Source organism: Perna viridis, chromosome 13 (assembly GCF_037379345.1).
Source record: "Perna viridis isolate PV_CMFRI_1.1 ecotype Kerala chromosome 13, ASM3737934v1, whole genome shotgun sequence".
Lineage (NCBI taxonomy): Eukaryota > Metazoa > Mollusca > Bivalvia > Mytilida > Mytilidae > Perna > Perna viridis.
In genome coordinates this window covers 4,236,915-4,260,393 of record NC_142457.1, presented here as the reverse complement: position 1 = coordinate 4,260,393, position 23,479 = coordinate 4,236,915, and the positions used below count along the sequence as shown (strand labels likewise).

General features: G+C 32.7%; 1 protein-coding gene across 11 annotated transcripts in view; it reads right to left on the bottom strand.

Annotated features, from left to right (window-relative positions):
- Nucleotides 1–144: 144 nt before the first annotated feature.
- The window catches only part of LOC148599302 (alpha-1,6-mannosylglycoprotein 6-beta-N-acetylglucosaminyltransferase A-like), a 59,026-nt gene continuing 35,691 nt past the window's right edge, over nt 145–23,479 (bottom strand). For 4 of the 11 annotated variants that reach the window (XM_088559672.1, XM_088559669.1, XM_088559673.1 and 1 more), the window contains 7 exons: nt 22,066–22,199; nt 20,118–20,242; nt 14,762–14,929; nt 11,503–11,649; nt 10,164–10,283; nt 9,390–9,573; nt 145–8,381 (listed from right to left, as the gene is read on the bottom strand). In XM_088559672.1, coding sequence (XP_088415798.1) covers nt 8,122–8,381; nt 9,390–9,573; nt 10,164–10,283; nt 11,503–11,649; nt 14,762–14,929; nt 20,118–20,242; nt 22,066–22,199 — 1,138 coding nt within the window. In that variant the 3' untranslated portion in view covers nt 145–8,121. Of the gene's footprint in view, nt 8,382–9,389; nt 9,574–10,163; nt 10,284–11,502; nt 11,650–14,761; nt 14,930–19,728; nt 19,747–20,117; nt 20,243–22,065; nt 22,200–23,095; nt 23,126–23,479 lie in introns of all 11 variants that reach the window. The other 7 variants (XM_088559671.1, XM_088559666.1, XM_088559668.1 and 4 more) reach the window with 4 other exon arrangements.

Here is a 23,479-nt window from a genome sequence, read left to right as displayed (position 1 = left end):
TTTGTCTGTCCCCAATGGTTTACTGATGAAAACTTCAACAAAATTTTATGAAAAGTAGTTGAAATATTTGAGTGTGACATGACTGATTGACATTTGTATACCATAATACATCCTGTCCTTGCCAACAAAAAAATACAATGCAGATCAAAAACATGTTTTTAATTAAAACAATGACATAATATATCACATTCAAAAATAACAATTTTCTCATAGTACACCACAATTCAACCCAGAAAATAGGACAAGAATTTCAAGAAAAATTGTTGGTCAAAAACCAGATTGTCTAATTTCTTCATGTTAAAAAGGTAGATCTAGAGTAAGGGATAACTCCTACAAATCATTGGAAACGTTTTGTCTACCTATTAAGTCTTCAAAAAAGTGCTCTATTACATGAAATGTGGCATGATTGCCAATGAGACAGTCATCCACCAAAAGCCAAGCAACAAATAATTAAACTTCTACAGGTCACCTCTCTAGCCATGAAAGGAAATAATAGACAGGTCACAAGTGACAACCTATGTAGATAAAGAACTTGAAATAAGAATGACTCAAAATTGTTCTGCCAGAAATTACGTACTGGTATAAAGTGTTGATTGATTTTTATAAGCATCTGTTGTTGAGGACCTCATCCACAAAGTCCTTATTTGAGAACAAATAGCTCTCTCCTGCATAGAAAAACCAAAAATAATTTTTAAAAAATTGGGCACGCCAAAAGCATTTAACAGGATATTGATGAAGGAATAACAAAATTATCATACTGATAAAATCTAGGCAGTAGTCAAAAGGAAAGTCTGACAAAAGGCAATATAAGGGTAAAATCTGGAGGTTTGAAGATCTATTGCTCCAGGGAATGTGTACTAATACTTAGGTTAATCAAAGAAGCTTTTCTATGATAAAATCATGTCTTTAAATATGTGTGTCCATGTACAATATTGTATCACATACAATGTTACCACACACGACTGACAGAGCAGCTATTTAAGTATAACTTCCTGTAAGAATCATGCTAAAAGAAAAAGGTGATAGGAGATTGTTTTTGGTCAACTTTTTCTTTCAGTTATCAGTCACATTTATAAGAATACCAATAAAAGGTATACCAAAAGTCATGAAATATGTCAAAACATTTTACTTTAATTCTATTGAAAATATTTCTTTCCAATCCAAAATCTACACACAGCAGTATTTTCAAAGAAATTCTGAATCAACAGCAGACACTTTAAGTAGTAGTCTTTGTAAGAATCATGCAAAATCTGAAAAATGTGATACACCCCAAAAAAGGCTACATATTTTTATTTTTGTACTTGAGTTGTTTTATGGGTCTATACTTTGAAATATGTAATTATTCATTCAAATCTGCCTGCTCTTAGGAGATAATCAATATTGAAAATCCAATAGATTCTATTGTATTTGAGTGTCATTTACAGAGTTATCTCCCTTAATTTTGAAATCTACAGTGCATTCTATATACGTCTCATTTCCTAAGAACACCGGTTATATGAAAAACTGAATGTTAATTTCTGTTTACTATGGCAATTTAAACAAAATATCAAAAATAACAAGCATTCTGAGAGTATTGCTGATCCAATACAGTGTCCCCTTTCGGCCTTTGAACTCATTGCCTTTATGAGATTTTTTTTATATACATGAACTAGCAATGGATGGTGTTATTTTTTAACAATCAAAAGAAAATAACTCTTGAACAGCAAAAGCAAATTCCATCAAAATCAAACCTGAGCTTCATTTTACAGTCGATAATAAAATTTTTGCATTACAGAAAGCTGCATAAAGACATTCTCTTTCTATCACCTGGAAAGTTGAAAAAAACTATTATGATTTATTATGATTTAAAGGGCAAATAACTCTAGAATGACAACAGCAATTTGCATCAAAATGATGAAACATAAAATTTTACGTAATTTTCTATGTCAAGGGCCATAAGTTCCATATAAACCATTTTGCTGCAATAATATTTAAATTTAATTTGTAACTTGTCATGATAAGACTAGCTAACAAATATGAAACCAATTGGATGAGGCATTACAAAAGAAAGTCTGGAAAACATAAAATTTTACGAAATTTTCTATGTCCAAGTGCCATAACTTCCGTAAAAATCATTCAACCGTAAGGTCGCTCAAACTTAACTTGTAACTTGTCATGATAAGACTATATACCAAATATGAAATCAATTGGATGAAGCATTACAAAAAAAACTCCGAAAAACATAAAATTTCATGAAATTTTCTATGTCCAAGGGCCATAACTGCTGTAAAAATCGTTCAACCATAATGTCATTCAAACTTAACTTGTAACTTGTCATGATAAGACTATATACCAAATATGAAATCAATTGGATGAGGCACTACAAAAAAAAGTCCGGAAAACCAAGTGTGACTGACGGACTGACAGACTGACGGAAAGACGGAGTGCAAACCTAAGTCCCCTTCGGCATTTGCCGAAAGAAGACAAAAATATGTAGGCTTTTTACCCATGAATCACATTTTGCAGGATTCTTAGCTGGAGTGCTACTTAATTGTTTTCTCTAATTGCATCATTGTGATTAAAAAGTTCTTTAGCTTCAAAACATCTGAAAATAATAACAAAAAAATTTAGGCATTGATTCTTGAGAATGAATATTACAATATATTAAAAACTAACAGACATGATGCATACCCCCACCCCACCCCCTGGATCAGCTATTGATAATTGTCCCCTTCATCATCTTTAGGCAGTGGACAATTGAAATAAAATACAGACATGGAACAAAATTCTTAGATAACTTCATGTAACATACAACTTAATAAAACATCCTAATCCTATATATATGTACATTACAATATGGTGCAATACAACCTGTAGCCTTCACATTTGGACATTGATAAGTTATAATGATATCCAACCTTATGTTATGTAAGGCCATTTTTTTTGCTTCTCAGGCCAGTTTTAGTGAAAACCAATGATTTTTACATATGTAGTCCCAAAAAACGTGATGAGAGTGCTTTTAATATTGTTATTAATAAGAAATAAGCTAATAGGGAGTCTCATCTATTAATATGGCAATGAGGCATTCTCTCCAAATCAACAAGAGATGGCATTAGAACCAAGTCATTATTTTTAGTTGGTCCTAAGTTTGCACTCCTATATAAACATATTATAAAACTTCACACGAGTCATAGGAAAACTATTTCATGTACCAAATAGGTGAAAAAATCATTATAACAGTTCAATATCCATACAATTGATACTTTAAAAATATTTAAAAACCGATGAGAGCACTTTGGTCAACACATTTATCATGTCTGTAAACCCCTGATACATTTTTGTTTTGATTACTGCATGAATCACATCACACATTCACAAAAAAAAAAAAAACATGCTTTATCAAAAAACACACCTTGGTGTATTTATAATAACCCGTACCATCAAAAACATTAACAAGAGGCACCCAGGAGCCTGAATTGCTCACCTTGTTGAATTTTGCCTTTCAAAGACAATAAATTACACAAGAAGTTGTCCAACAATTTTGACTCAAGAAGTCTTTGGTAGGACTTATAACAAGATCTTTTCAACAATTGAAAGTTTCTCTTATCTATCATAGTTTTCAAGATATTGACTGAAAACTATTTAAAAAAAGTTATTTTTCCCCTTTCAAGGGCAATAACTCTTACAAGGAGTCTGAAGACTTTTGTAGTCCTAATAATATGGATCATTTTAACTATTGAAAGAATTTGGATAAACCTAACGGTTTTGGAGATATATGTGAAAAATTACTGTCTGACATCTTTGTTCTATTTTTAGTAACGGCAGCCATATTTTTCTACAAATCAAAAATCCCCACATCAGTTCTATGCAGGATACTCCAAGGAACATTCATACCAAGTCTGGTTCTAATTAGTCCAGTAGTTTTGTATGATTGTTATCCAAGCTAAAAATGTAATTCTAAAAAGTGTAAGATACAGTAACCTATGTATGGAGTACATTTTTCAGTAATGATGAACAAACTCCTATGATATTTAATGCACATATAAGAAATTGAAGCTTTACAAATGCGATTAACATTTTTTGAAACTGTATCCTCTGTTGTAATTTCACTATGAAATTCCACTTTTATTTTACATAAATACTTAGTATATTTTAGTCCTATTATAATCTTGTAAGAATAAGCCCATACACAGAGGGGAGGGGAAGATTAACCTAATTGTTTTGACTCAGCTGTGACTATTGAAGTCAATATTTTCAAAAAGAGCCCTGGTCTTTTAGTTGGTGTTATGTTAGGCCAAATAAAATCATACCTCTGTTTCCGTTTACCCGACTTACTCTGCCTGTTACCATCTACCCCCGGAAAAATTATTACTAAATCCCTACCAACTTCCAATTTTATTGGCAGGTAACAGAAAACAAACATATAATTTTATTTGGCCTTTGCAAATTCATATTCCCAAGTGAATGAAAAACTTTGACAAACTATGAAAATTGTTAAATACAATCGAAAGTACCTACACAGTATTCTAGTAACATTTGTTTTTCAAAAAGGTAGAGTCGACCCTCATTAAGTTGAAGTCGAAAGGACCATGCAAAAATGTTCGAGATATCCGAGGTTCGAGTAATCCTAGGTCGAGGATAAACCGGAAATACTAGTAGTTTGGTCCGTGATTGTTTCTGTATTTACATGGTATGTTATGCTTGTACATGTACATGTGCTTCACTTTACATGGTACTTGATAATGTCATGTGTTTCATATCGGAAGATATTTTTTTTGTAAGTATATCATGTTTGAAATACTGAACGGCAGCAAGTGTTTTAGTGAAATTTCCTTTTTATTTTTTCTAGATCAAAAACGCCATAGTTTATAACATGCTGCTTTGTTTGATTCACACTCAGGAGTATCGTCAAACCATGTGCTCTACAATATTACGATAAAATTTCAGATTCACTAGTGAAATGAATGTAGTCGTTGAAATACCCTTACTATCGTCTGTTTGATGTTTCATTAAATAGTAAGATACCATTACAATTCACCTGTATATTTTTTTTTTAATTTCAAAATATCAAAATATCCGATATCACTGTTAGTGTAAATTCCAAAGTGTTATTAATAAAATTTGTTTCTTTTAACAACACGTACAATTTTAAATTAATTAAATACAACAAATCAAACCATAAAGAGTGTCAACAAATTAATTTTAATAGCCACGCTAATTGTTGTTAAACACACTTCAATCATGGTTTGTAATAAAACAATCAGTTTTCGGACTAATTAGTTGACTTTGAGACATCAGGGTTAATTAACCTCCTATTGAGGGGACTGATTGATTACCTCAAGTTATCTGAGGTTTCAATTCATCTGAGTTCGAGTCATCCGAGGTAAAACTGTATTGGAGTAAGGGGAGTTTTGCTGGGACTTTGTAAATAGTTCAAGTTATCCTAGATTTGACTAATCCGAGTTTGACACATCGACGTTCGACTGTAAAAATAAATAATAAGTGTTCTGACTTGAAACAAAATCAAGATAAGGATAAATAAAAAAAATTTTTTTCTAATTTGTTCCAAATTTGTATATTATTATTATTTTTAGCCAATACATCTTTATCGTCATCATACTGCAATTCTAATTAATTTACAAAGTTTAATTTCTATATGACAAGTTTATATAGATGATTCAATGCAAAAGTAAGAAAATGGGTGCAGCTAAAGTTTTTATCAGCAATTTAATGTTTTTCTATTGTTCTTACTGTGACATTATGAATAAACAGAATAACATCAGTGTGAAACATCTTCACAGAACATTACATCTCACCATATCACACTCACTGTGATATTATCTGTTCCACATCAAAACTGCTGTTATTCTGTATAAATACTGTCAGTCAGGGTATGCAATCAATAAATATACTAGCAATGCATCCACTACTCAAAAAGAACAAGTGCAATATAAAATATAATCTACAACATACTGTGCCATATTAACATGTAATCTTAACATTTGGCAAGCACTTTGCAATGTATTATTATAACAGTAAATGAAATGGAGAAAATAAAACCTATCAGGCACTATACTTTCACTCAAGACAATCTTCACTATCAGCCCCTGAAATGACTGGTATGGTATGATGGTTACACTGTCACACCTTCAGCAATGTGTGGTTTAAATTATTTATCCATTTGTCCACTCAAGATTTTAATGATAGATTTTCATCATGGGAGCTAAAGCAAACAGATAAAAATCCTAATTTCACCATAGCCAGTGGAGAAATAGTTGAAATCAAAAATATGCTGATGGAGAATCGATTTCTCCCATGAAATCTATAGAAATCTAAGAAAATGTAAAATGGATGGAAATCTCTCCTAGAAATTTTATCCCTGCTTGATGAAATAAAAGGGGAGGTTATGTCATAAAAGGTAGTCTCCCTTAGAAAGGAGAAATTACCGGTAGCAGCCATCAATTATAATAATTAACATAATCTAGTCACAAGAATTCACACAAAAAAGGACCTGATTCAATCAACAAATGACGATGTTGTAAGGGATAAAAATATTTACAATGAGCCCTCAGCACTATACACAATGGAAAATTTTGAACTAAAAATGTCATTGTGTTGTAAATACAGTAATTCTAATTGATATAATATAAATTTATAATATGACAGAGATAAGATATTCCTCAATGTTGTAATAAATACAATAGTTCTTTGGTAAACTCTGATAGAAAGGCAAAATAAATGCATATAAAAAAATTCAGAATTTACAGTAGTCATACTAATTCACAAATATCAATTATGATGGTTTCATTATTATTCATGCAGTATTTATTTTCAGGGATTTCGGGAATAGTGTGGAACCAGGAATTCAACTCAAAATAACCTCTCTCTCAATTATCAGGGACTTTGGGGGTAGTGTGAAACCAGGAATTCAACTCAAAATAACCTCTGTCTCAATTATCAAAGTTGTGAAAAATGTATTGGAAAAAAAATCTTAATGCTGAAAAAAAAATGAGTGTTTTTATTATCCAGCAAGTAAACTTTGCTTTGGTAATAGTTTTACTGTTTTAAAATGTATTGGAAAAAAAATCTTAATGCTGAAAAAAAATAAGTGTTTTTATTATCCAGCAAGTAAACTTTGCTTTGGTAATAGTTTTACTGGAAATGCAGAGAAATTGTTAAAGGAGAAGGGGCGATTAAGGGACATTCTGGTCTAAAATTTATCTGAAAATCAATCATAAAGTTTTGAATGATTTTATTGTGAATTTTGAAACTTGATTCTATCACAAACAAGAAAACATGAAGACTTCTGATAATTGCATTGAAAGGACAGAAAAGTTACTTTAACTTAACAAATATTCAGGTATTCTGTCAAATTTGTACTTTTTGGACACTTTCTGGTCGTATTTTTGGCAAAGAAATGGTGTCCACACACCAAAAAAAACTTCTTATTTATCAAAAATATTTATAATTACATATTTCATCATATGTGATGAAATATGACGTTGTTTCTTGGGTGTAGACATTGTTTTCTGGATGTCATTATGTTTGAAAAAAATAACAAAAATATTACAATTCTCAGCAGATTTGGCTAAATGATGTAAAATAGTGGCACCATTATGACTTCTATACAATGAACTAATTCCACAAAACATTATTTTTCCTTATATTTTTATTATTTACTATGTTAGGATTCATAACTTATGAACAACTTTTACATTATTATGACAAAGTTGATATTTTAGGCAATGTTCATAGTTTAATGCCCCTACACTTTTTATTGACCCACAAACCACAAATTCATGAATCCAAAAGAAATGTCTCTTTTATTCTACCCACGAAAAATGATACCCATAAAATTAAATAAAACCATATTAAGCACCTAATTTTATAAAATCATCTTAGGAAACCTTTCTGAAAATTTTCCCAACTTGATAATTTTACTCCAGTGCAAGATACAGGGATAGTGAGAGGTTGGTTCTGGGCAATGGAATCCTTTGATCAGAAAATTTTTGTTAATTTAGTGCAATATTTTGACAAAGAAGAGCTAGTTACACTGAGGACAGTAACTTAATTTTGTGACAGCATATAAAAACAAAATACATGTAAATGCAATAATCAAGTGACCAATTATTTATCAACCAATCAGCTCTCACATCCTTGACATAGAGCAGTTTGTCCTTTAATAAAGTTTCGACAAGGACATAATCGTCTCAATTCACTATTTTCTCCAACACAACTAAATAAAAGTTCTTCTTTCTGTACTTCACATTCATTAGTAAGAAAGTTGAATGCTGGAGAATACAGACCCGTAACTTCCTTGGAGTTAGAACATGATGCACCATGGGTAATGAGGGAGTCTTTAGTGTTTATATCACGGAAGTGACTAGGTTCACAAATTAAACCTGTAAAATATAACATTAAATATGAAGAAATTTTCTTTTCCAGTGAATTTAAGTACCAGTCTTTGTGAGAATCATGCAAATCCTGTAAAATTTGATACACCCCAAAAAAGGCTACACATTTTTGTTTTTGTTATTAAGTTGCTTAATAGGTCTATATGATGAAATGTATAATTACTCATTCTTAGGAAATAATCCATTGGTTTCTAAGAACAAGGGTTGTATGAAAAGCCTTATGTTAATTTCTGTATAATATACCATTTTAAACAAAATATCAAAAATAAAAATACGTAGGCTTTCCAACCATGAATCACATTTTGCATGATTCTTATCTGGAGTGCTACTTTAAAAACAAATCCTGACCAGTTGCGTCAATACTGATAATCTCATATGTAAGTTATTTGTTCTTGGCAGACAATTGGTAAGAATTCCATTGTAACATCATCAAAATAACAAAAAGCAAGGAACCTAGATACAGGAGACACACAACAAGTCATGTAAAAGGAATATACCAAATGTTTAGCTCGACTGGTCATGAAAGCTATATGAACTTTGGAAAAAGGTTATGTTACTACAAGATTAAAGTCATAACTACAGAAGTTTTATGGTCGTCATCATGAACTCTGGATCGTTACAGTGCATCAATCGGCACCATGAAAACTGATTTATTCAACAGGTCATAGTTTTCCTTTCCTCTTTCGTATACACTGGACAACTTTTTATGAGTAACTTGGCGGGTATTTCTACAAAAGCAGAGAATGCTTACCCAACCGGTGCACCTGGTCCATGCTCCCAGTTTTTAGAGGAGTCCGAGTTGCTCATTTGCTTTTGTTACTTTTTATGTATGATTTTAGTTACTCTATTTTCTTTGTTGTGCGTGTCTGTTTTCCATGTCAATCAATCTTTAGCCAGAGCTATTATTTGCCTAATATCAACATGGTGAAATGTAAGTGAAAAATAAAAAAACATTGTGAAGTCTCTCTACTACTTCTTCAACCATTACTGTCTTACTGTCAGCCCAGCAGGCATCTTTACAAGAAATGCCTTTATCAGCATAGATGAATGAGATTGCACTGTTTGGAGGCCATTTTGCAGGCTGTTTTTGAAACTGACAGAAATTCTGATGTTCTATGTAAGCATTCATCCTCTGTATCATTCCTTCTTCTGTATATTCATACGGCATGAATGGTTTAAACTGAAAGATAAAAATGGTCACTATATGGCATGATTTGTTTAAATTGAAAGATAAAAATAGTCACCATACGGCATGAATGGTTTAAACTGAAAGATAAAAATAGTCACTATATGGCATGAATGAATAGTTCAAACTGAAGGATAAAAACAGTCACCATACGGCATGAATGATTTGGCCTACCCGCGAACACCAAGAAATTGGTTCCCCACAAACAATGGTACTTTTACAGTATTCTAGAATCATGAAATACAACAAATGTAAAAAACAGTTTCTTCTTCATAAATGCATCAAAATCATAACATTTTCATACAAATTTTACCAACCATCCAGCAATTTTCAGCTTTGCAAAGCAGGGATTCAAATTTGATATTAAGGAATGACAGGTACAAGACCCATCTTTGTTTAAAATCAGGTGATTCCAGGGAAACAAGAGAACCTCAGTACAATAAAGTGTCAATAAAATGGTTGAAGGTACAGGACAGAGGTCTATCTCAGATATGAAAGGTCCTAGACCTCAGATTAACACTAAATTGAACTCTTACAAAAAGAATGGCTTATAAGATGACTTTTCCTCAATTTTTACAACTGACCTGATTTTTTGATAGTATATGAGATACTGTATCTTTAACTTGCTGTATATTTTTGATATCAATGGTGTAAACGTATGGTTCACCAATGAACTGCTCTGCATAGGGGTGTTGACTTGTCAACTGGAAAACAAATCATAGTAAATAAAAATTCATTATGGCTTTAAGTACTGAACCATATAAAATTCTGACACTGCTAATTTGGGGGACAATGTTCCATCAGTTCATCTGTACATCATGATCTTTATGTTACAATCCAGAAACCAATATCCGAGTCAATTTTAAGATTCTGATCCAATTCCTCATTTTGCTAAACCCAAAATCAAAAAGGGTAATCATAGTAAAAATTTTTATTTTCAAACACAAAACCATTTAATCTGTGTTGAGCACTTAAGATTTGCTGCAGGGGTTAAAGGCAAGTCACTACATACATTTTTTTGCAATTTGTTGAAATGTTATTGAATTAACACAAGCAAGACATGTTAGTAAAAACTGCAATACCAATCAAATTGTCAGCCAAAAATCTTCATTTGTATTGGAATCTTGATACAAGGTGAATTATGACCCACTAAACAAACGGTACTTATGTGGTCTTCATAAGCCACATTTTTACAAAACTATAGTCCTTTCAAATTTGGAGAAAATTCATCTTTTTCTTAAATCAGCCAAAACAAGAAATAACTCTTGTAAAATACCAATTGCATTTGCAATCTGTTATAAATCATCTCATATGTGCAAAAAACAAAAGACAAACTGGATGGGTTATGTAATATGCAACTGTTTCTGAGTTAGAAATAAAGTGAATTCGGTGGGTCTTTGACATGCATGTATCACCTACTGCCTAATATTTATGAACAATGGTAAAGATTAATATAGTCTACTTCAGATGAATCACAGCAACATTGTAATATTGCCTCCATAAACACTTCAAGATAATCCAGATATAAATCAATGAAAAACAAAGGAAGATAATCCAGATATAAATCTATGAAAACAAAGGGAGATAATCCAGATATAAATCTATGAAAACAAAGGGAGATAATCCAGATATAAATCAATGAAAAACAAATGGAAGCTTCTTTCAACAAAATTGTGCCAAAATATAAATAAAACCTATCAAGGCACTTTTAAGGTAAATTCCAAATCATTGACAATCACTCCTTTAAGTAAAAAGTGCAATAACTTGTAAAATAGAAAATAAGAAATAAAAAACTTCAAAGGAACTCACATCCATAAATAAACAGTTCACTTAAATTTTGCTATGTCTCATATATAAGGAAAAGCAAAAAATTAAAGACAACAATTAAAGTCGATTCACTCCATCTAGTGGACATTTATTTACCTTTCTCTCTGTTGGTTTTCCTTTGAAGAATTTGGTATTTTTACTACTGTGAGGTGGGTTAAACTTAGGATTTATAAAAACAGCACCATTAGCAATTGCTTCTAAAGGGGCAGGTCCTTCATAGGGAAATCCTAACCCTATAAATATCTGAAATATAAGTAGAACAGCTCCTAAGGGAGAAAGTCCTTCAAAGGAAATTCTAACCCTAAAAATATATGAAATGTAAAAAGAATAGCTTCTAAGGGGGTAAGTCCTTCATACAGTAATCTAAAAATATCTGAAATATTAATAGAATAGCTTCTAAGAGGGCAAGTCCTTCATACACAAATTCCAACCCTGTAAATATCTGAAATTAGAATAGAATTATTCGATAGAAATTTTACACTCTTCAGCTGATGTTCATCCAAGACAGGCCCCGTGCAGGTCCGGGCGTCAAAAGAATAGGCCTGCAGCAGCGCTAAGCTTGTCGTAAAAGGCGACTAAATAGTGCTCAGAAACCTAGCCAGGGGCTAGGCACTCTGCCCACAGAGCAACTGGGATGTGTGCCCCAGGTGGTGGAATGGGGTACCCCTGGCATGTTACATGCTGGGGTTGTCAGGCTATAATATGGAAAACCTGACACGTTCCTCGCACATTAAAGAACCCTGCTGTGGTATTCGATAGGAGTAGGAACCACTGCACTCCGCCACAGGAGGCTGAATTGCCCGACCTTACCCATCCCTCCCTTTTTCTATTGGCAATCAAAATTTGTCGTCCCTACTGTCTTTGTGTCCCATCCCATTTTTCACTTCATCATCATTTCATGTTCATTTTATCATCCATTTCATGTTCATCGTCTGAATATAGCTGAAATATTGCTGCTCGGATGTTAAACCCCAACAATCAATCAATCAATCATCCAAGACAGAGTATGGAAACTCCTTCAGATCAACATGGGGTCTTGGAGTAGGTCAGAGCATCATCGCAACAGACCACCTGCTAGTTGTACAAACTCTGACCAAGTTCTTCAGTCAGATATCCCAAAAGTTTGGCTTTGCTACCAATATCCGTTGGAACTCTGACCAAGTTCTTGAGTCAGGCATCCCGAAGGTTTGGCTTTGCTACCAATATCCGTTGGATCTCTGACCAAGTTCTTCAGTCAGGCATCCCAAAGGTTTGGCTTTACCACCAACATCCGTTGGATCTCTGACCAAGTTCTTCAGTCAGGCATCCCAAAGGTTTGGCTTCACTACCAACATCCGTTGTATCTCTGACCAAGCTCTGCAGTCAGGCATCCCAAAGGTATGTCTCTGCCACCAACATCTGCTGGAACTCTGACCAAGTTCTTCAGTCAGGTATCCCAAAGGTTTGGCTTCTCTACGAACATCTGCTGGAACTCTGACCAAGTTCTTCAGTCGGGCATCCCAAAGGTTTGGCTTCACTACCAACATCCATTGGATCTCTGACCAAGCTCTTCAGTCAGGCATCCCAAAGGTTTGGCTTTGCCACCAACATCCGTTGGATCCCTCATCAAGTTCTTCAGTCAGGCATCCCAAAGGTATGGCTTCGCTACCAACATCCGTTGGATTACTAAACACTTAACAACAACCATGAAGAACTTTAAAAATGTATTCAAGGTTATTAAAAACCCTCAATCACAATCAGAAAGTCTTCCACTTTACCCTCTCACCGTAAATGTAAGTTGGATTGGATAGAGTTTACATTGATACCATTATAAATGCTTTGTAGTTTACCCTTAACTATAGAATCTGAAACAACCAGAAATACTGTGAGCAAACTCACAAAGAGAATACCCCCCCCTACTTCAAATGGACCTAATTGACATTTGTTGGATTATCTCCTTTAGGTGTCATCCAACAGTATATTTCTTCAAGCAAATCTACATATAACACCCAACCTTCCTATAAAATTTCATCAAAACAATGTGATCTGCATAGGAGTTGTACTTACAATGTTTCACTATGTAAAACCCTTAATTTGGATTATTTCTCTTTGGAGTCCTCAGAGAGTAATAATATTCCTCTATGCACATCTAAATATGATACCCAACCTTCCTATAAAATTTCATCAAAACAATGTGATCTGCATGGGAGTTGTACTTACAATGTTTCACTATGTAAAACCCTTAATTTGGATTATTTCTCTTTGGATTCCTCAGAGAGTAATAATATTCCTCTATGCACATCTAAATATGATACCCAACCTTCCAATAAAATTTCATCAAAACAATGTGATCTGCATTGGAGTTGTACTTACAATGTTTCACTATGTAAAACCCTTAATTTGGATTATTTCCCTTTGGATTCCTCAGAGAGTAATAATATTCCTCTATGCACATCTAAATATGATACCCAACCTTCCAATAAAATTTCATCAAAACAATGTGATCTGCATGGGAGTTGTACTTACAATGTTTCACTATGTAAAACCCTTAATTTGGATTATTTCTCTTTGGAGTCCTCAGAGAATAATAATATTCCTCTATGCACATCTAAATATGATACCCAACCTTCCTATACAATTTCATCAAAACAATGTGATCTGCATGGGAGTTGTACTTACAATGTTTCACTATGTAAAGGTCTCACTAACCACTTCCGGGTCAAATGGCCACCCCCCTATGTGGTACCAAAAAACACACTGAACCTAGACATATGCATTGTAAGTGCATTATTTGTGTGTATTATGATTAAAAGTGGTCAAAATAAAGCTGAGAATGTGTACTTTAAAATCATATATGTAATTAACTACAAAAGTGTATGAATATTGTTTACATGTGTGAGTAATTTGCCTCCATGCTGTCAGTTAGCAGAACAGGTAAAAATGTGGATTTTCAGTATTATTCATTCAAGTAAATTTTGTGAAAATTTTCTACAATCATCGTATCATTAGCATAATGATTTTGGAAGCCTTACTTTCCAAGCTTCGCAACGGTATGCAACTTTAAGATACCATTTGTCCTGAGAATTCACAGTGAGACTTTGAAAATTACTTTTTTAACATGTAAAGTAATGGAAACGTTAGAAGTGTTTAGTGAGACCAAAACCCTGAATTAGGATTATTTCCCTTTGGAGTCCTCGGAGTGTAATAATATTCCTCTATGCACATCTAAATATGATACCCAACCTTCCAATAAAACTCCTTTTTAACACCTGGCAGTATTTAATTTTTTCCAAGGATTTTCCCACTGATTATCATGGTAAAATCAAGATTTTTACATACTCACCGAAGATTACATTATATTACTGAGGAAACTTACCTTTGATTGCCGTAAAAGTTTGTGAAGATCTTCTCCGTTTAGTAATCCATGGTTATTTACATACGGTGGAATTGTTGATCTTGTTTTATTTTTATTATCCTTGTCTATATAGACAGTGCCATGGATATCAACATAGGATGAAATGGCACGAAGGTACTCAGATTTTCCCTGTTAAAAAAGAAGAATTGAAAAAATTCAAAATGGATATCAAAATATAAACAATCCCTCCTATTGGTCTTGTACTGATAGAATGACTATTCCCTGATGAACTGTATCATGCAGCTAACTGGAAAATTTAGAATGAATTGTTCAAAACCTAAGAAGAAAAAAGAGAGATTAAATCTGCTAGTCAATTTTCCAATCAACAACCTAGTGCAGTTCATTAGGTAATGACCATTCATTCATTCATTCAAAAGAAGATCAATCTATCTCTAAAAGAGTAATCAAGGGAACCAATGTTATAGTGGTAATCAAAAGAATGTAATCCAGGGACAAAGACCAGGCATGGAAAACAGACATACACAACAAAGAACATAAAGTAACTAAAATCATACATTCAAAGTAACAAAAGCAAATGAGCAACTCGGACTTCACTAAAAACTGGGAGCACGGACCAGGTGCACTGGTAGGGTAAGCGTCCTCTGCTTTTTTTAAGTTAACTATTACTCCGAGTACTCACTGTAACTATTCAATCATGATTACATTTGTGTAAGCACATTCTCAACATTTCATATTTCTAAAAATTTCTACAATATTCATGGAAGAAACCATTAGATCTTGATTTTAATCATTTCATAAGACAGCAAAATTTACATTTTACAAAAAAATGCTTCCAAATTCTACCATGAAATCAATAAAGAAAATATCCAACTATGCTCAGTTTTTGATTTAAATAGTTCCTCCAATCTTCATAGTAAAATTCAGATTTCAACATGCTGGCTAAAGCTTGCATGTTAAAAATCTAAACTTTTGTACTTCAAACAGAGAAAAAAATTAAACCACTCCTACCTGAAGGAGCCACATAGCATTCAAGACCAAAACAAATGTAAATAAAAGTATAGGTACCCATTTCTTTCCCGATTAACATTTCTTTAAAAACTGGATGAGGGATATAAACAACCCTACCACTATCATTGTCAAAGTAGTAAGTAAATATGACCTTTCTATTGTAGTAAAAGATATTAATTACCAGCCTCTATAATTTTTTTTTCTGTTTATTACATACAAAGCATTTATATTATTATATAACTTCATAGTATATATATTTATAATTATATATCATGCTATGCAGAGTTATCTCCTTTACCAATACATTGGTCAGACACAGTTTATAGCCTTACATCGGTGACACTCTGAAGTGCTAAGACATAACTATAATGGGTTTCAGAATTATGAAATAAACTGTTAAGTTACATGTATGAACTCTTTCCAGTTCCATTTACTGTAAATATATTCATTTTACAGGTATCAATAAAATAAGCATATAAGCAGTTATTAATGAACCCCACTTTTACATAAGAATTTAGAAGGAAAAAGATAATATGGACGCGACATCCTGTATATGTAGAATGTAAGACTAAAACTATGAATGGCTAAACAATATTCTGACAGAAGTGATGGAACTTTTCAACCTGGGAGTTGACAATTGCCCAAGTGGGGAGGCCCTGTTTTTTCGTCTAAAATACAACATTAAGCTCCGTCCCTCATAGGCATAGCCTAAAATCATATAAAATCCTGAGTACTACATCTAGCATGTGTTTGTCTACTTTGAAAACTAGTGCAGTGAAAAATATACAACTTATTCAGTAGTTATAATCTTCTACATTCAAAATTTTCCATATTTATTTTTTAATTATTCATTACAGATACTTTTTTGTTCTTGGATATTAATAAATCAATATGTGACATCATCATAAAATAGGGAATCTTGCCAAAATGTTGTTGACATAATGGAATGGAACTTGAAATGGGTGTAAAATGCAAGCCTTTGGTACACAATTTTTCTTATTTCTTCAAATTTGTACATCACTTTTATTTCTAGTCAGTAAAAAGTTATTGACTTTTTTACGCAATCCAAATTTTTTCATTATAATTTTTATAACTGCATGTTTATTACTGCTCTACCCAAGTAGCCTCCCTTGATAGGAAAGCTAAATTAGATATTTCATGCCAAGGTAAGAAAGAAGACTTTTAGGAGTAAGTGTTTGTAAGAATCAGGCAAAATGGGAAAAATCAGAAACATGCATGTCAAAAACCAAACAAGATCTGACAATATAATATTATTCAAGGATGCCTTCTCTTTTTGAAAAGTCCATTAGCCGGTATATGATTTCTGCATAACCGGAACTGCTCAGAAATTTTTCCATAGAATGTTAGAAAAATGAGGTTTTGACAGAGTTATCCGCCCATGAAATGTTCATTTTCAGTGCATTTCAATGATTTTTAGCAGAGTAGGGATAAGTCATTGCTTTAGCTAATGCATGTACATGTATTCACAGAAAGCTTGGAATTTAACTTGCAAACAAAATCTTTCTATTCCATTTTTTGAAGGGGGACCTTGTACCTTACACTTTCACCCACAGCTAACGAATGCAAACTTCGTGCGCTGACATTCTCTTCCTCCTCCTTCTCTTGTTAATCCAAAGTTATTGCAATAAAAAATCAAATTACCAAACTTTCACAAAAGTTCACAGCAGAATGTCACATGTCGGAATAAGAACAAAGTGTAAAAGAGTACTGTGAAAGTACTTTAATTTGTGGATACCAATTTCTGTTGATAAGGGAAGAAATACAAGTTCATAGATTCTTGAATTCATGGTTTTGAGGATTTCAGTATACCCATCAACTGAAATCTACTTTTCGTTGGGATCCAAATTTTGTGATTAAGTCTACCCACGAAAACCAGGAAATTTGGTACCAATGAATAGTAGTGGATTCTTGAATACGTGGTTTTAAGGTTTTCTGTTACCAAATCAATAGGAATCTCCTTTTCATTGTGAACCAAATTTCGCTATTAGACCTACCCACGAAAACCACTAAAATTGGTACCCCATGAATAATAGTACTTCCACAATAAATGTGTACTTCTTCTTTGTTACCAAATCAATAGGAATCTCCTTTTTGTTGTGAACCAAATTTCGTTGTTTGAACTACCCACGAAAACCACAAAAATTGATATCCTAAGAACAATAGCACATTCAAAATAAATGTGTACTTCTTTTTTGCTTCTTTTTTATTTATTTTTATGCAGAAGAATAAAACTACCCACTCAAGTACAGATGTAACAAAACATGAAGAATTTGAAAACTCTACATACGCATAAAACAATGGCAAAAACAAATTATCTGCTAAAAACAAAACAAGTCTCTAGTGACTGGAACACCTTTCTCCAACAAGTGTGAAAATTGAGCAAAATAATATTTTCAAACAGAAAACAGTCATAAGCAGATGATCAATATGTAGACTCCATCCATATGATATAAAGTGTTGGTTTAATCTGATTGAATTCTCTAATAAAGGGCCAGTGTATAACAATAGAAAGTTACAGGTCTTGTCCTTGTGTTAATGATAAATCATGTTTACATTTTTTTGCAAAAGTTTGGCAAAAATGAGCAAATAATAGCTTGAACCCTCCATTTTTAAAAAAACTTTTGGATCAGAATCCTTCCCCTCATGAAAAAAATTTCTGAAACCACCCCTGGAATAATGACTAAAAATGGAAAATATGATGATAATAAAAGACTGATTAATTGGAAAGAGTGAATAACCACAAAATATGATCACAAGTGACAAAAAACCTCTAGATTAAATAAGTGTGGTTAAATCTTAATGTGTTCTCGGCATAAACAATCACAAATATTAAATTTTGTGATTGGCAGATTGATTTGTGTTGTCATGTTGATGCAGGAGAAAGTTCAAGACTGAAATAAATTGTAAATTACAGAAATTTTTTACACACAGACCATTTTGTAAATCAAAAGTACCTTAGTTATTGTCCCCTGGAATTAGACCATACGTAAGGTAAATTTCAAAAAGTGTCAACATGTCCAGAATGTTCATTGGAGTTGTTAGAAAGAACTCTTATTGGTCCAAAAAATGCAAATTTGTGAAAACTTGGACTGATGAAAAGTACAAAATTTTGCAACAAAAATTGTTGAAAATGCATTTTTGAAATTTTTGGTCTAAATAGAACACTCTGAGTCAGGAATTCCCATAGAAGCACATCTGAAACCATCATAGTGTATGCTATTTTGTGTATTGTGATTTATAAAAAGCACATTTTCTATAACCACAAGATGGTTGGTAATGTGCTATAGGGAAAAAAGTGACTTTTCGTTAAAAATACAAAAACATTGAAACAGTAAACTTTATGAGATTATTACAACCATGATGATCAAGTAGTGTACATAGCCCAACTGGTTTGATAATCCAACTCTGCATTAGTTTAGATGCGACGGTTTTTCATTAGAGTCTGAGCTGGGAATATTTTTTTTGGTAAAAAATTAATTAATAAAATGCAATTTCTTACTTTTGAAAATCGATTAGTCATATTTTATCACAGGAAAGTTTGTATTTTTAAATGATTATGCTTTTACACCTATTTTCCATGTGTTTCCCAATTAACCAAATATATCATTAATTTGTGACTTATTCAAATGCCTAATAATATCACTTACTTGCTACTATGTTTCAATGAAAAAAAATACCAGAAAAGTTTTAATTCAAATTTGAAATGATTATAAGACTTGTACAGTAAATGTAGAGGGTCTCTGAACACGACATGTATCTTATGGATCACAATATTGTCTTTTAAATTTGAGAAGACAATTCTGTAATTATTATCCACAAACTTAAACAGCGATGAACAGACAGACAGACAGGAGATCACTTTATGACTGAGAATTCTTAAATAACTAATGTTTAAAGTTAATATAAGTTGCAGATAACCAAAAAAGCTACCAACTTACCATGATGACAAAGTTATCCTGGAAGTTTATATATATATATATTAATTATCCTTTTGGGGCAAATCTTCAGCCAAAATGAATTCATTTTTATATGATTGCTGGGACATTTAACTTGCATTATATAGTTAACAAGTACAACAAGGTCGAATCATTTCTCTCCAAAACCAAATGAGAGTTACAAGGGCATAGACTGATATAACCAATTTGAACATTTCAAGATAGTACCTTTTCTGCAAATAAAAAATACAAAAGCTTGTCGATGTTCAAACTACAATAGTCATGCTTATGTTATTAGGAACAAATAATGTCTATTTGAAGTTCTAACCTTTCTATTGATGTACAGAAATGGAGTAATTAACTATCAGAAAAGCAAGTACGTATGAACTTACATCCCACATGTATTCATTCTTTCCATATACTAGAGCTTGGTCTTTTCTTTCTAGATGTTTAACATTACTGTCATTTAAATGTTGTTCAACAACAAAACCCATGAATGAATTGTCAGGGCTGTGAGCTACAAGTATAATTAAAAGATCATTTACATTTTTCCAGTATTTTTATGTGTGAAATATTCTTTTAATTGTCATGGTCAATATTTTAAAATATGTAAGTGGTGTTTAGATTTGTTCTATCACTGGACTCTGCTGTTTTAAATTCCATACTTATCTTTCAATTTTTTTCCAGAGGGAAATTCCTACCATTTTAACTATAGTAATAGATACAGTCCTGGCATTTCTCACTGACTTTCCTCAGGTGTATAGGCATTTCTCACTGACTTTCCACAGGTGTATAGACATTTCTCACTGACTTTCCTCAGGTGTACAGACATTTCTCACTGACTTTCCTCAGGTGTATAGGTATTTCTCACCGACTTTCCTCGGGTGTACAGACATTTCTCACTGACTTTCCTCAGGTGTATAGGCATTTCTCACTGACTGTTCCTCAGTAGTACAGGCATTTCTCACTGACTTTCCTCAGGTGTATAGGCATTTCTCACTGACTTTCCACAGGTGTATAGACATTTCTCACTGACTTTCCTCAGGTGTACAGACATTTCTCACTGACTTTCCTCAGGTGTATAGGCATTTCTCACTGACTTTTCTCAGGTGTATAGGCATTTCTCACTGACTTTCCTCAGGTGTATAGGCATTTCTCATTGACTTTCCTCAGGTGTATAGGTATTTCTCACTGACTTTTCTCAGTAGTACAGGCATTTCTCACTGACTTTTCTCAGTAGTACAGGCATTTCTCACTGGCTTTTCTCAGGTGTATAGGCATTTCTCACTGACTTTTCTCAGGTGTATAGGCATTTCTCACTGACTTTCCTCAGGTGTATAGGTATTTCTCACTGACTTTTCTCAGTAGTACAGGCATTTCTCACTGACTTTTCTTAGGTGTATAGGCATTTCTCACTGACTTTTCTCAGGTGTATAGGCATTTCTCACTGACTTCTCTCAGTAGTATAGGCATTTCTCACTGACTTTTCTCAGTAGTACAGGCATTTCTCACTGACTTTTCTTAGGTGTATAGGCATTTCTCACTGACTTTTCTCAGGTGTATAGGCATTTCTCACTGACTTTTCTCAGTAGTACCGGCATTTCTCACTGACTTCTCTCAGTAGTATAGGCATTTCTCACTGACTTCTCTCAGTAGTATAGGCATTTCTCACTGACTTTTCTTGGGAGTATAATAAATTTTGATATTTTACTAACTTTTAATTTCAGTGCATAGAAGATGAGAAAATAGTATGTGCAAAACTTAATTTTTTTGTAGTGTGTTGCAAACCAAATCCAAAATGAGTTATCTTTTTTACACCATCTGTGTTTGTGAGATGTGTTTAATGTCAACATTTCAAATGACGACATTATGGTAACTTTTGGACACGCTTGATTCTGAAAGGAATCTGTACAGATCATTTACAGAACACAGTGAAGATTTGTTGATTGAACATGCCTAATTCTAATATGGATTTGTACTTACAGAACATATTGAAGAACTGTTCACTGGACATGCCTAATTCCAACATTGATCTGTACTTAGCAACATATCGAAGAACTGTTGATTGGACATGCCAAATTCTAACATTGATCTGTACTTAGCAACATATCGAAGAACTGTTGATTGGACATGCCTAATTCTAACATTGACCTGTACTTACGGAACATCGTGAAGAACTGTTGATTGAACATGCCTAATTCTAACATTGATCTGTTCTTAGCAACATATCGAAGAACTGTTGATTAGACATGCCTAATTCTAACACTGACCTGTACTTACGGAATATCATGAAGAACTGTTGATTGAACATGCCTAATTCTAACATTGACCTGTACTTACGGAACATCGTGAAGAACTGTTGAGGTTGTAAATCCTGTCCACCCCATGTTGTTAAAATCTTGTGAGACTTTGCCCATGTCCTGAGATTATATGCTGGCTCTGTGCCAAATGAGTCTACGATTCTCAGTAAACAACTGAAACAAAGTACAGAAAAAATCTGCTATTATAAAAAAATACCATGATATACCAGTAAACTACTGATATACCAGTATTGATATACCAGTAAACTATTGCATACGAATATCATTTAATTAACTGGTAAAGTATCACTATTCAATCATTGGTCCTCATTGTTATCATTTTTGAAGTTGTAGTCATAACTCCTAATACAAGTGTCATTAGATTTTGAAAATTTTAAGTTTCCAAAGGAAATCTCTAATTGAAACTTTCCCACAACCAATATCTGATTCATTGATGAACAAGGTAACAGCAGTACAGACTCATCTTATCAGTGACCCTATAAAAATATCCAATTATAGCAGTGATAAAGTTGTATACTGCATTTGAAATTGTAAATATATGATTTGAAAAACCTTAAATTATAATTTAGTGCATAATTTATCTCTGGAAATATATGAACATGCAAAATTTCAAAAAACTGTAAGTAATGGTTAAAAGTGATTTAAACTTAAATAAAAATCAAAATGTAAGTAGCTACATTTATTATAAAAGCACTTGTTTCAAGATTAATATCACCAGATTATTAGTATCTTATAAATGAAAAATTGTGAAAAACAACATTTTACCAGTCTATGCAAATCTTGACCTTTGTAATTACGTGATTTAAGGGATCTTATAGGTATAAGATGACATATGGGCAGATTACAATTATACCATAAAACTGTTAAGAATGTTTGCACCGAAAAAGTCAGTGCTAAAAAAAAAGTGCCTAATAAATAAATTTTCAAACTTGACCACAGCTTTATTACAGTGTAACACACCAAATACTTCAAACTAGCACAAATTAAGTCCACCCAACATTTATAACAACACATAAACCCATACTAGCGTGATCATGCATACAACATACCCGTAATCCCTCTTGAATACATCAAATCGACTGAATAAAGAAATAAATAACGTCAATATCAGAAAACGTTACTTATAGTGTGAAGTTCTCCAAGATTCTAATTTTCAATGTATTGTTAAGATATATTTAAGGCTTAAATAGAAGCTTGCTAAAATTTTAAATATCTAACTTAACCCACCAAAAATCTGTGAAACATGAAGATAAGACCCTAAAAAAGATACCCTAATTTGGGGGATATATGGTGAATGGAAGCACTCTGATGCTAACTGTAGCCGTGTGACAAAGACCGAATATATAGACGAAAAGATAAAGAAAGAACTTAAAAGCCAAATACATAGTATTTCACAAAGAGCTAGGTCAACAAAGTGTACAATAGAGTGAAAT